The sequence below is a fragment of the Tiliqua scincoides genome, chromosome 5, assembly GCF_035046505.1.
Source record: "Tiliqua scincoides isolate rTilSci1 chromosome 5, rTilSci1.hap2, whole genome shotgun sequence".
NCBI lineage: Eukaryota > Metazoa > Chordata > Lepidosauria > Squamata > Scincidae > Tiliqua > Tiliqua scincoides.
Window position 1 is genome coordinate 86,107,841 of NC_089825.1, and position 11,674 is coordinate 86,119,514.

General features: G+C 45.6%; 1 protein-coding gene across 1 annotated transcript; it reads left to right on the plus strand.

The window, feature by feature from the left end:
• RAB5C (RAB5C, member RAS oncogene family) lies at positions 1–11,674 on the plus strand. Its single transcript, XM_066627079.1, has 6 exons — positions 1–99; positions 2,228–2,458; positions 4,758–4,909; positions 6,217–6,339; positions 9,552–9,645; positions 10,304–11,674. The coding sequence occupies exons 2-6, from the start codon at positions 2,293–2,295 to the stop codon at positions 10,417–10,419; spliced, it is 651 nt and encodes a 216-aa protein (XP_066483176.1). The 5' UTR covers positions 1–99; positions 2,228–2,292; the 3' UTR covers positions 10,420–11,674.

Sequence of the window (11,674 nt, forward strand, 5' to 3'; positions counted from 1 at the left end):
GAGCCTAGGGCGGAAGTGGCGCTGTTTGAGATTCCGAGTGGGGTTAAAAGGGATACCCAGGAGCGGGCGGACCGGCGGCGGCCCCGCAGGCGGGAGCGGGTGAGTGCCGGCTGAGGGAGCCGCGGGAGGCCGGGCCTTGGGCTGCTCCGGCTGTCCTGCTTGCCAAGAGCCTGTGGGGGGCACCAGCGGCTCTGCCTCCGCCGCAGATGGGCGTGGGCGGGCAGGCGGTGGGACTGCTTGGCCGTGGCGGGCAAGGTGGAGCCTCCATGTCCGGGGGCAGTCTACCTCTCTGAGTGGGGGGGACACGCTGTGGGGGAGGGGAAGGCTTCTGCATCTGGCTGTGCCCAGGCAGAGGCAGCTGCCTTTCTCTGCCTCACAGTGCGTACCCCCACTCAGAGAGGTAGACTGCCCCTGGACATAGAGGCTCTACCTTTGTCATAGAGGCTGGCTGTCCACTCCAGGAAGTGGGGAGCTACGCTAGGTGGCCCTCCTGGTCTGGTCCAGCAGCCCTTGGCTTTTCCTTAGGACACCTGGTCTGGCTGTGTGGTGTGGCTGTTGTGTAATCATCTTATATGGAGCTGTAGATGTACATAGTAATCTACGTAGAAAGTTACACTGAACAAAATGGGTCTCTGCCCTGAGGAGGTTACAGTTTCCCTCTGGAAAAGTACGAGGGGCATATTTCACAAAAGTACGAGATTGTGTGCCTGCTGGGGTGATCTTCTCTGTGCGTGTGTGTGAGCTGGGACTCCCTGGGGAGCTATGAAAATCAGCCAGGGGAAATGTGGTATTGTTGTGGATAAACCTACTGCCCTATGCAAGGCATGGGATTGTAGCCCTAAAGGGGAGCTGTGACCAATAGCCCAGTAGGGAGTAGCCAGGCAAAAATGTTTGGGCACTCTGATATAGATGGAAGGTGGGTATCTTGTTGCATTCATGAGGATGCTCTGATATCTTCTCTATAGACTTCTAACAGCTGACAGGCAGAAATTCAACAGGTTGTTGTTGTTGTTATTATATAATGTACCGCTTTTCAACAAAAAGGTTATGGTTTCTCACAATACATTACATGGTTGCGCAGAGGAATGAATGTGAGCTTTCCCAAGTTACCCTGCGCATGCCAGATCTCATCTGATCTCGGAAGCTAAGCAAGGTCAGGGCTGGTTAGTACTTGGATGGAAGACCGCCTGGGAATCCTGGTTGCTATAGGCTTATACCATAGTCTTTCGAGACTGAAGGTTGCCAACCATTTTTTTTCCCAAGTCAGGTCACTGTCCTACAACCATTGGTGAGTGTTTGTTGGAAGGGCTGCTGTTGCTGGCATTTGTTCCAGATTAGGTTTATTGGTCATTCACTGCAGTTTAATATCAAATAAAATTACTATTGGAATGAAGTATGGCTGATACACAAAATTTGGCAGGGTCACCCTTGTTCATTGTACTGCTACAAGGTTGTCTTTTGAATGCACAACTGTGTTTCCTCCCAGGTTCCATCTTCTAACAGCTGAGTATACAAATGCATCAGCTGAGTTGGATAGGTTGTTCCCAGAGCTCGGATTCATTTCCTTTATCAGAGGCCAATAGTAAATGCCAACTATTTCTCTTTCACTTTTAAGCTGCTCTTGCAGAAAGCAAATGCTCTATATTGTCAACATGATGTAACTGAGTGATTTGTTTAAAAGTTCTAATTTGTTCAACCAGTTATAATAAGTTAAGATTTTAGAGTTGGAAGCCTTTACTACAAATTACCTTGTAATCCTACTTGTAATCTTGTAAGGTAGGTCAGTATTCTCCCCATATTGCCCATAAAGAAGGAGTGAGTAATGCTGAGAGGTACTTGGCCTTAGGCAAGCAAGCTACTAGTGAGTTAATGGCAGAAGTGAGATTTTCAAAATGAGGACTTCTTGCTTTGATCTGTCTCTTGACCTCTGTGCTACACTAGCAGTCAACTTTGGCTGCATTAAATATTGTCTTGATGCTGCTACTGTTGCCTTTTTGCAGTAGCAAAATCATGATCCACTACCATCAACTCTTCTTGAACTTCTGTCACTTGCAGAGTGTGTTGGTCTTTGCCTTTGCAATAACCCTCTAATAGTATTCTCGTTTAAATAACATGCCCCAGATCACACACGAGTCCCTGGCAGGTCACTGACTTGGGTCTACCATTTCTTAGCAATCTAGGAGGCAGAGTTGATCCAGCTACCCAAGTATCTTTTTTTATCTTTCAGTTGGGAGAACTGTCTTCACCAACAATCCAGCTGCCTCGTCATTGGGTTTGCCTTTGTTACAAGCCATGGCGGGCCGTGGCGGAGCTGCACGGCCAAACGGGCCAGCGGGAGGAAATAAGATCTGTCAGTTCAAATTGGTTCTTCTGGGAGAGTCTGCTGTTGGGAAGTCTAGCCTCGTCTTGCGCTTTGTGAAAGGGCAATTCCATGAGTTCCAGGAGAGCACAATTGGAGGTAAGTGTGGGTAATGGACGGCTGCGGGTCAATATTATTCCAAGATTTTATGTCATCTTAGGGTTTTTAGTTCAGTAGTTTGAAAACTTCCTTCCATTGGAATTCTTCTACCACTGATGTCGTGCAGATTCTGGGAGGTGTTCCAGTACATGTAACATGAGCATGAAGTGCTGGCACAGTCTGGTGAACTTCAGTGTTGGCCCATGTAGACAATGTACATGCCATGCGCTCAATATGTGGATGTACACTGCTGGTGAAGGCTGGTAGGGATGGATAAGCTTCTTTTCAGAGAAGCCCACTTGCTATTACCTATTATTGTTAAGCTTTTGTTGAGAATATTGGTCTAGTGAACATCACAGACCCAGAGTTCTTTCAAAATTATATCCTTATTCAGTAATTTTCCAGCAGCAGCAACTCTTTTTCTTCCCATCCCACACTGCCAAAACAAGACTATATCTAGGCCAGTGTTTCTCAATGTTTGTCCCCTACTGTACCACCTTATGTGGTCCACCTGTTGAAAGTACCATCAGATGTAACTGGCGATGATGCAATCCCATATGTACCACTGGTGGTACTTGTGGTGGTGTCCAGTGGTACAAGTACCACTGGTTGAGAAATCTGCTCTAGGGGTTGCTGGGACTGGATTGCTTTAAGAATTCTTCGTGGATTTTTAGAATTCTTATGCTGCTCATGGGCAAAACTTCCAGATTAAAACAGCAAAAAGAAAAAGAGCCCTGTTCATTTGGCTAGCTGTGCAGAAATGTCAGTTTGACAAACTCTCTTCTACCTTAAGCAGATTGGCATCTGGCTGGCCAAGGGTAGTACTTGGTTCAGCTCCTGCTGTATGCCTGCATCAAGTGCTAGGTACTTGTACCAGCCTTGGCAGTTCTGGCACAAGTTTAGCAAAGCAGGGGCTTGCGACTTAAGTGTCAAGTCCTATCTTCACGGAACCACAGAATCGAAGTCAAAGAAAAAGCAAAGGCCTTTTCAGAGCTGACTTGCTTACAGCACAGTCTAGAGCAGCTGTTCTCGCATGTCAAGTTTACACTGCTATAAGTTTTTGCAGGAGCAGGGAGATGGTGGTTATGCAATCCCCAGAATGACAACAGCACTGGGACAGAGGTGCCTTTCTTTACTCACCCTCTGTTTGCGCTGGGCTCGTCACACCTGCATGGAGCCCTCTGCAGGGCTCCCTGCACCTCAGAACTTTAAAAAATTCAATTGCAACCCTGCAGAGGGTTCTGTGGTGCTCCCCGCACCCCCAGGAGGCCAGTGCAAACAGGATGAATAAAGAGAGGTCCCTGTGTCCCTGGTGCTGTTGCCATGCTGGGGATCACTTTGCTGCCATCCCCTCTGCCCCACCCTGGGACTGGTGGGTTGTGACCCACAAATGCACTTGAAAGACGTGATCCATGCTAAAAGCGCTGTCTTGTCTCTTCTCCAAGGCCAAGGGTAAACAAGAATAGAGTGATTTTAAAAACACACTACAACTTGTTGCATAGCAAAATATTTATCTGGTTACCCTGCACTTGGTTAGTCTTGACTCTTTGAATGCCATTCTAAAGAAGAAAAACTTGCTGTTCTAGAAAGTGCTGGTCTTCTGATTTTTAGGAAGAAAGCTGTACAACTGTAGGAACAGTCACCTGATTGCCTCTATTGCTTGCAAACTAAGCATAATGCATTCAATGAGCCTGATAGTGTACTTCTGTATGGTGAAATGGACTTGTGCCCAAAGCTTGCTTCTGTAAATGGGTGCATGTAGAACATACAAGCCAGGACTTTCTTAGTGCCTAGCACTAGCAACTGATCCTTTGTGAAAATTCTGGATCTTTTATCTGAAATGCAGTTGTATGCCACCTAATGTCCATCTTCCTCGTGGCAATCCCTGCACTGGGAGAAATGCAAGGGAGTGTTGCATGCTTTTGCACCCACATGTGCCCCAGTAGTACTTTGGGGAGCAGTTTCTTGACTACAGCAGCTGAAATTACAGTAATGGAATAGACTTTCCAGTGGGGCTGTTCTTATGTTCTTATGTTCTTATGACTTCAAGATCTCTTTTGCAAGGTCAATGGTGGGGAAAAAACTCACTTCAGGCATGCACTCAAAAGAAGTTGTCGGGGTAATTGCAAGCCAAAATAGCTAGCTGTGACCAATTTGAACCACAGCACAACTTCAGTGCTGGGGCGTATGGTGGGATAGATGAAAATTGTGGAAATAATGGTCTGTGTGCACAGAGCATAAGGCCAGATTTGTCTTTCCTCTTTGCCACTGTAATGCTGATATAACCTATTTTTTCCAGCTGCCTTCCTCACACAGACGATCTGCCTAGATGACACAACAGTCAAGTTTGAGATCTGGGATACAGCTGGGCAGGAGCGCTACCACAGCCTGGCACCCATGTATTACCGGGGTGCTCAAGCAGCCATTGTTGTCTATGACATCACCAACATGGTGAGGATGTGCCTTTAAAAGACTTAATGAGCTTGTACCCAAGGGACTGCCTCTTAAGACCCCAAACCACATTGTCTAGCCTGTTGCCTGAGACATCATGCATTCAATGTTTCAGCCTTGATTTAGTGTGGACTAGTACCTTAAGGCTGCTCTTAATTGTGAAAGAACCCACCTCCAGCCTGTGTTTGAGCTGTACCTCTTCAAGCTGCAAGTAGGTGTAACCTGCATGACTGAATTCAAAAAAGGTTCCCCGCATATGGAAAACAAGCATGTTAGAAGGGTTCTAGCCTACTTTTCTCCCTGAAAGCTTTGTTCACTTCTGTACCTTAGGTCTGTAACTAGAGCCAGAATCTTATAGTCCAGTCCTAACCAACTTTCCAGTGCTGATGCAACTGTGCCTATGGGGCATGCACTGTATTCTGGGTTCGGGATCACTGAGGCCTCCTCAAGGGAACTCTTGTCTCTTGCCTTGAGGCTCCACTGCAGGTGCATCAGAACTGAGAAGTTGGTTAGGATTGGCTGTCAGGGTCAGAAATTCAAGCCAAATGATTAAATTTAAAGTTCTTAATGTGTTTGAAACTGGATTTTGAGTAATCAAAAGAAATCTTGAGATTTTGTTGAAATGCTGTCTACTAGATGGCCATGGTTGTCCCTTCTTAAAGCAAGATTCACAGGGTCAGTAGGATATTTTGGGATCAAAATCTTATGTGGTGTGTGAGCTTGAGCATCATCCAGCAGTCTTGGTGGCCCAAATGAGAAATTTGGGAATAGGAGTTGCTATGTTTTTTGATATCTGCCTTAAGTGCACTGTGTAACTGTAAAGCTTGCATGCCTTGTGAACTTTGAACCTAAGTAGTGGTGTATTACTACTTCTGTTAAGCATTAACTTGCCAATGCTAGTTTTGCATCTTGTTTTTAATGCAATAGTATCCTTGATTGATGAAATAGATTTTTGTTGCAAGAAAGTTTTACAGTGGTTTGGGTGAAGTGAAAGTGAAACTTTTCTTGAACATTTTGGTCCTGCCTTTCAGATTGAGGCGACACTGTCAAAACACTGACATTGTCAAAACTTAGGATTTATGGTGGTAGAGTTGTTGTGGACATGGGCTTGTGACTTGTAGTTCTATGGTTCTTGCTTCCCAATGTGATTTGCTTCCACAACTAGGAAGGTGCATTGCATGAATTCTGTTTGGGGAAGAGGGGCAGACTAGCAATTTTAGCACTCAGAGTGGAAAGGAATTAGAACTCTCCCCTGAGACAGAAGTGGCAGAATGCTTTCTCCTCACTTGCCTGCTTCCTTTTCCTAGGATACTTTTGTGCGAGCCAAGAACTGGGTGAAGGAACTGCAGCGGCAAGCCAACTCTAACATAGTCATTGCCCTGGCAGGGAACAAGGCTGACCTGGCCAGCAAGCGAGCTGTTGACTTCCAGGTGAGCAGGGGTCACATGATGGGAGGTGAACCCATGTATAGTGCCCTCAGTCCTGTGTTGTATGTTCATGAGAACAGGATGAAACCAGAGTCTGTGTGGTGCTTCTCTTACCAATCCTGAAAGTTTCTTCTCCTGTACTTAGTGCTCAAGTGATGAATAAACCAGTGGTTCTCAAACATTTTAGCACCAGAGCCCACTTTTTAGAATGATCATCTGTTGGGACTCACCGGAAGTGATGTCATGTCCAGAAGTGACATCATCAGTACAGCCTTCAAACCTAAGCTGCAATTGGCCAGCGTCTCATTACACAGCATGATCATGGTGTTATTTTGTATAGCTCAGAATTCAAGCATTCCAGCTCAAAAAGCAGAATGCAGACTTGGATCCTTCTCCAGCCATACAGCCCTCCCCCCTTCCCAGCATCTCATCTTCCCACATATTCAGGGCAAAGCACCATGCCTCTCTCCCACTCTGCCCAGTGACTCTGCACACTGTATTTTCAGCTCTGTTTTTGCAATGGTGGCTGAGCTTGGTGCTACGTGATCTACCTCAAATTGGCTCATGACCCACCTAGTGGGTCCCACTCCACAGTCTGAGAAATGCTGGGATACACCCATAAAACTTTCTGTGTGACAAATTTTTTTCTAAGTAACTGCAGAGTAGTGTTTTGGAATGTGCTGTGACTCGGGGAAATCCCCTGCTCCAGTCTTGCATCTGCCATGAATTCACTAAGTGGCCTTAGATGAGCAGTTTTTAGCATGGAAACTCCTCTGCAACCAAGGAGCAACTCCCAGAATGACGGCTTTCGGAGACTATTTTCCTCAATGACTGGCTGCATTTCATGAGAGCTGTTACTGCGGTGGCAACATCGTCCACCCCATACGGTTAAGCCACTGGTTGCAGAGGCTCCACCATATCAGGTGGATGGTGTTGCCTTTATACAATGACTGCCCTTGTAAAGTGTATCCAATCACTAGGGAAAATAGTCTCTGAGAACTGTCATTCTGCTAGTTTGAAAACTCCTGAGGCAAGAACTAAACTGCCTCTTTAAGCAGTTGTCGGCCTCATGTTTTTCACCTACCCCCCCCCCACCCTCTGCAAAATGGGAATAATACTAATTTAGCAGACTTGGTAAGGATTGCTACAAGAGAATGCTTAAGCACTTTGCATACAAAGATTTTGTCATAAGCTAAACCTTGGGCCTTGCAATCCTAAGGGACCTCAAAACTTTCATAAGTTGGGAGGAGACCAAATTTATATGTGCTAAATATTATGTAGACGTTTTTAAACAGCTTGTGCAGCAAATTTTGGTGTAAATTTTTAAACAAGGGGCCTCCGAGCTTAGAGCAGTGTTCTTCAACCCTGTTCTTCAACGGGTTGCAAAGCCTCAGTTGTGGAATTGCAGTAACTTAGGGAATGAAAGAGGTTGAAACCCACTGGGCTAAAGCACCACCAGGTAAAGGGGAAGGCATCTGGTGTACCTCTTCAGGTACCAGCAAATAGTGTCTCAGTCCTGCTTGGGTCATAGCAATTGTACTAAAGTAGTTGTCACTATTGCCAGGCTTCATGGTAACTTTCTGTTCTCAAGTAAGAATATTTGGCTATTGTGAACAGTGGTGGGAGGGCAATAATGGGAGGAAGGTACTAGGAGTGGGGGATTGATGGTGGGTCCCCAGTCTCATATCTTGGGGTCAAGACTTGAAAAAAGGTTGAATACCACTGGCTTAGGGCCTATTTCACATGGTCACTACACTGTGCAAGCATCTAGTTTTAAACTGATTCTTGCCTGCCCATGGATTTGCTAGATTGGCAGAGACAAAAGCTGCTTCCCTTAACAATTTGCATGTGGGAATGGTATTATGACCTGTAAAGTAGGTTAGCAATAAGTATTACTAAGAGACTGTATGTGACATTTCTGAGTATAAGTGCCAAGGGCAGTCATGGGAGAGTAGGCAAGATTTTGGGAATTGTCAAGCATCTCATACAGTGATACATTAGTCCAGTGGTTGCCAAACTTTTTCGCTCAGCTTCGGCTGGTGCGCCAGCTGCGGCCATACTTGGATCGTGCAGACCTGGCCACGGTGATCCATGCCTCGGTGACATCGAGATTAGATTACTGTAACACGCTCTATGTGGGGCTGCCCTTGAAGATGGTTCGGAAACTGCAACTAGTGCAAAATGTGGCGGCCCGTGTGGTTACTGGAGGTAGGCGGTTTGACTCTGTCAGTCCGCTTCTCCAGCAACTGCATTGGCTGCCCATTCGTTTCCGGGCCCAATTCAAGGTGCTGGTATTGACCTTTAAAGCCCTATACTGCTCTGGACCAGGGTATCTTAGAGATCGCCTACTCCCGTACAATCCGGCTCGTCCTCTTAGGTCATCAGAGAAGGCCTTTTTACAAGTGCTGCCACCTAGGGAGGTACGTGGGGCGGCTGCAAGAAATAGGGCCTTCTCAGTAGTGGCACCAATGCTATGGAACTCCCTTCCCCTTGACTTAAGAATGGCTCCCTCTCTTGAGACCTTTCGGTGAGGCCTGAAGACCCTTCTGTTTAAACAAGCCTTCTGAGTTCTCGGCCTTTTAACATCTTTTTAACATCTTTTAATATTTTTACAGGCCTGATTCTTTTATGACTTGCTGCTGCTCTATGCTCTTTTTACCTAGTTTTTATTCTGACTGCTGTTTTTTATGATGTGTTAATATGTTTTTATTTGTTTTTAAATTATGTTTTTAATATGTTGTAAGCCGCCTTGAGTCCCTTCGGGGAGAAAGGCGGGGTAAAAATAAAGTTGTTGTTATTATTATTATTAGAGACCCTAGAGGTTGATGCCTGATTTATAAATGCCAAGGGGATGTGGCTATAATGGTGGTTGGGCAGTAGTGCTCTCCCAGAGTAGCATCCTGTTTAACCCTTGATGCACATGGGGCAGATGAGACCATCAGTTTCATGAACCTCCAAAAATTGGGTCACAACCCACTGGTGGATCCTAGACCCACAGTTTGAGAACTGCTGCATTAGTGAGTTTAAAGCAAGCACCATTTTTCCTATAACTTTGCTGCTCTTGGATCTTCGGTGATGGGAAGCTGTAAACAAAACTTGTACTGAAAGTGGAACACATTCTTCATCTATATTCATGGAATATGAGATGTTTGAGAAAGGAAGCTGAGAGCACATCTGCAGAGGCTCTGACTTCTTACTGATGTGTTCCCTTGCAGGAAGCCCAGGCATATGCAGAGGACAACAGCTTGCTGTTTATGGAGACATCGGCAAAGACTGCAATGAATGTGAATGAGACCTTCATGGCAATAGGTTAGTAGAGTGTTGGGCCAGCGGGAAGCGTTGTGATGACTCCCCCCCCCCCGCATTTGTGTGCTGTGGGGATGCAGGATGTGATGCAACAACCAGATGTGTGTAAAGCTGCTATGATGTCCTGAGTACTCCCAAGTGCTCTGGAGGAACTGTCAGCTGCAAAATACAGATAGTACAACTTGGAGGAAAATGATGAGGGGTCATTTAGGGACAGAATGCTTGCAGGTCTAATCATAAGAAGGATCATGGTGATATTTGGTAGGAGGATGTCCTGGGATAAGGGAGCTGAGAGAAGAGGGTGCAAAGTAGGCAGGGTGTGTTGAAAAATGGATTGGTGAGAAAGAGGAGTAGAAACTAGGGGTGGGGAAGAGTAAAAAGGGTCTTGGGAAGGAGCAGCATGGGCACATGGGACAGCTTTGAGGGCTGTGCCCCAGGGAGCAGGATGGTACAAGAGACGTGGGATGGGGGTGACTGAATAGTTCCCACCCAGGTTAAGAGCAAACCTTAAGGTGCAAGTCTCCCAATGGCATGAGAGTCGGTGTTGGGAGCTAGGATGAGCCTTTTCCAAGAGGTGGTGTGCATGTGCTCATTGAATGAATTGCCTTTTAGATAGGCTCCTGATGTTTGTGCATGGCTTTTTCTCCCCCCTTTCCCTCAGCCAAGAAGCTTCCAAAAAATGAACCACAAAGTGCAGCTGGGACAGCAGGCAGGAATCGGGGTGTTGACCTTCAGGAGAGTAGCCAACCCAGCAGGGGGCAGTGTTGTGGAAACTGAGAGGGCCCCCCCACCTCTGCTTTTGGACAGCCCCAACTGGAATGCACCTGAACCGACTTCACTTGCAGAACAACAGCTGCCGGATACCACCTTCTTCTTGCCCCACCCCTTCTTTGCTGCTGTAATATTTGTTTCTCTCCTCTGTTCTCTAGTTTGTAGAATGGGGGAAGCAAAAAACCTGCACCTCTCCTGTACAAATAATGAATTCATATTTTTTAAAAAGTCTTAAAAGTCACCTTTTTAAAAACAAAATGAACTGTGGCACCACTCTTCATGGGTGGATGGTGATGTGTCTGTTCAGGGTTTTGGTTTCTTCCTTCCTTCCTCTGCCTTCATTCTCTGAACTTGGTTTGACAGCCTTCCATTTGTTCACAGCTGCTTGGAAGAGACATTCCTGCCTCTCACCTAGATAGGACATGACTGTTGGAACATCTGAACGATGATCCAAGCCACTTTGACTTGTAGGGCTTACTGTAAGGAACTCTGGCAGTTGTAATCTAGGGAAAGTGCTGGGAAGCTTGAAGGTGAAGGAACTACAATTCCCAGAGTTCCTTGGTTGGGAGTCTTGATTTAAATATGGCACAGGCATGCCCTCAAAAGCAAGTTGCAGAACACACATATAACCACTAAATGAAATTTTTAGTGTTACTGCTATATTGAGAGAAACCTCTGGCCTTTAAGCCTTGTTTTGATCAAATTACAATTATGAGTATTGCAGGGGTGGGAAGCTGATTTTCTTCTGTATTTTGTATTCTATTTTTCAACATGTAACCAATCAGTATCTCATTAATTACATATACCAACTAGCCTTGCACCCACCTAAGTTCTCATTGGGCTTTGGGTTTACCAACTTTGCATTAACTTTTTTCTTATTTCCATGTTGGATGTAATGCACTAATTCAACCTGTTGAAGAGAGAAATTGTATAATCTGTCACTTTTGGATGGGCAATGTGATGCCATTGTTCATAACCCTATAGTATGAAGTTGGTGGGTGTATAGATGTGGGGAGAATGGACACAAGAGGGGGTGTAGTAATATGCATTCACATACACAGACGAGATTGATAATTCCATTAAAACAACTGCAGTAGGGAGGTCAAAAATGTTGCTTCTGAACTAGTGCCTGAGGCAATTTTGTCTTACTTGTATTGGTATTTAAGAGGAAGGAGTACTTCGGTCCAGTCTCTTCAATGCAAAGCTCCAGTTGTGTGTATGATTTGAAAACAAATTTTTATAAATCAGATAGTGACCAGAA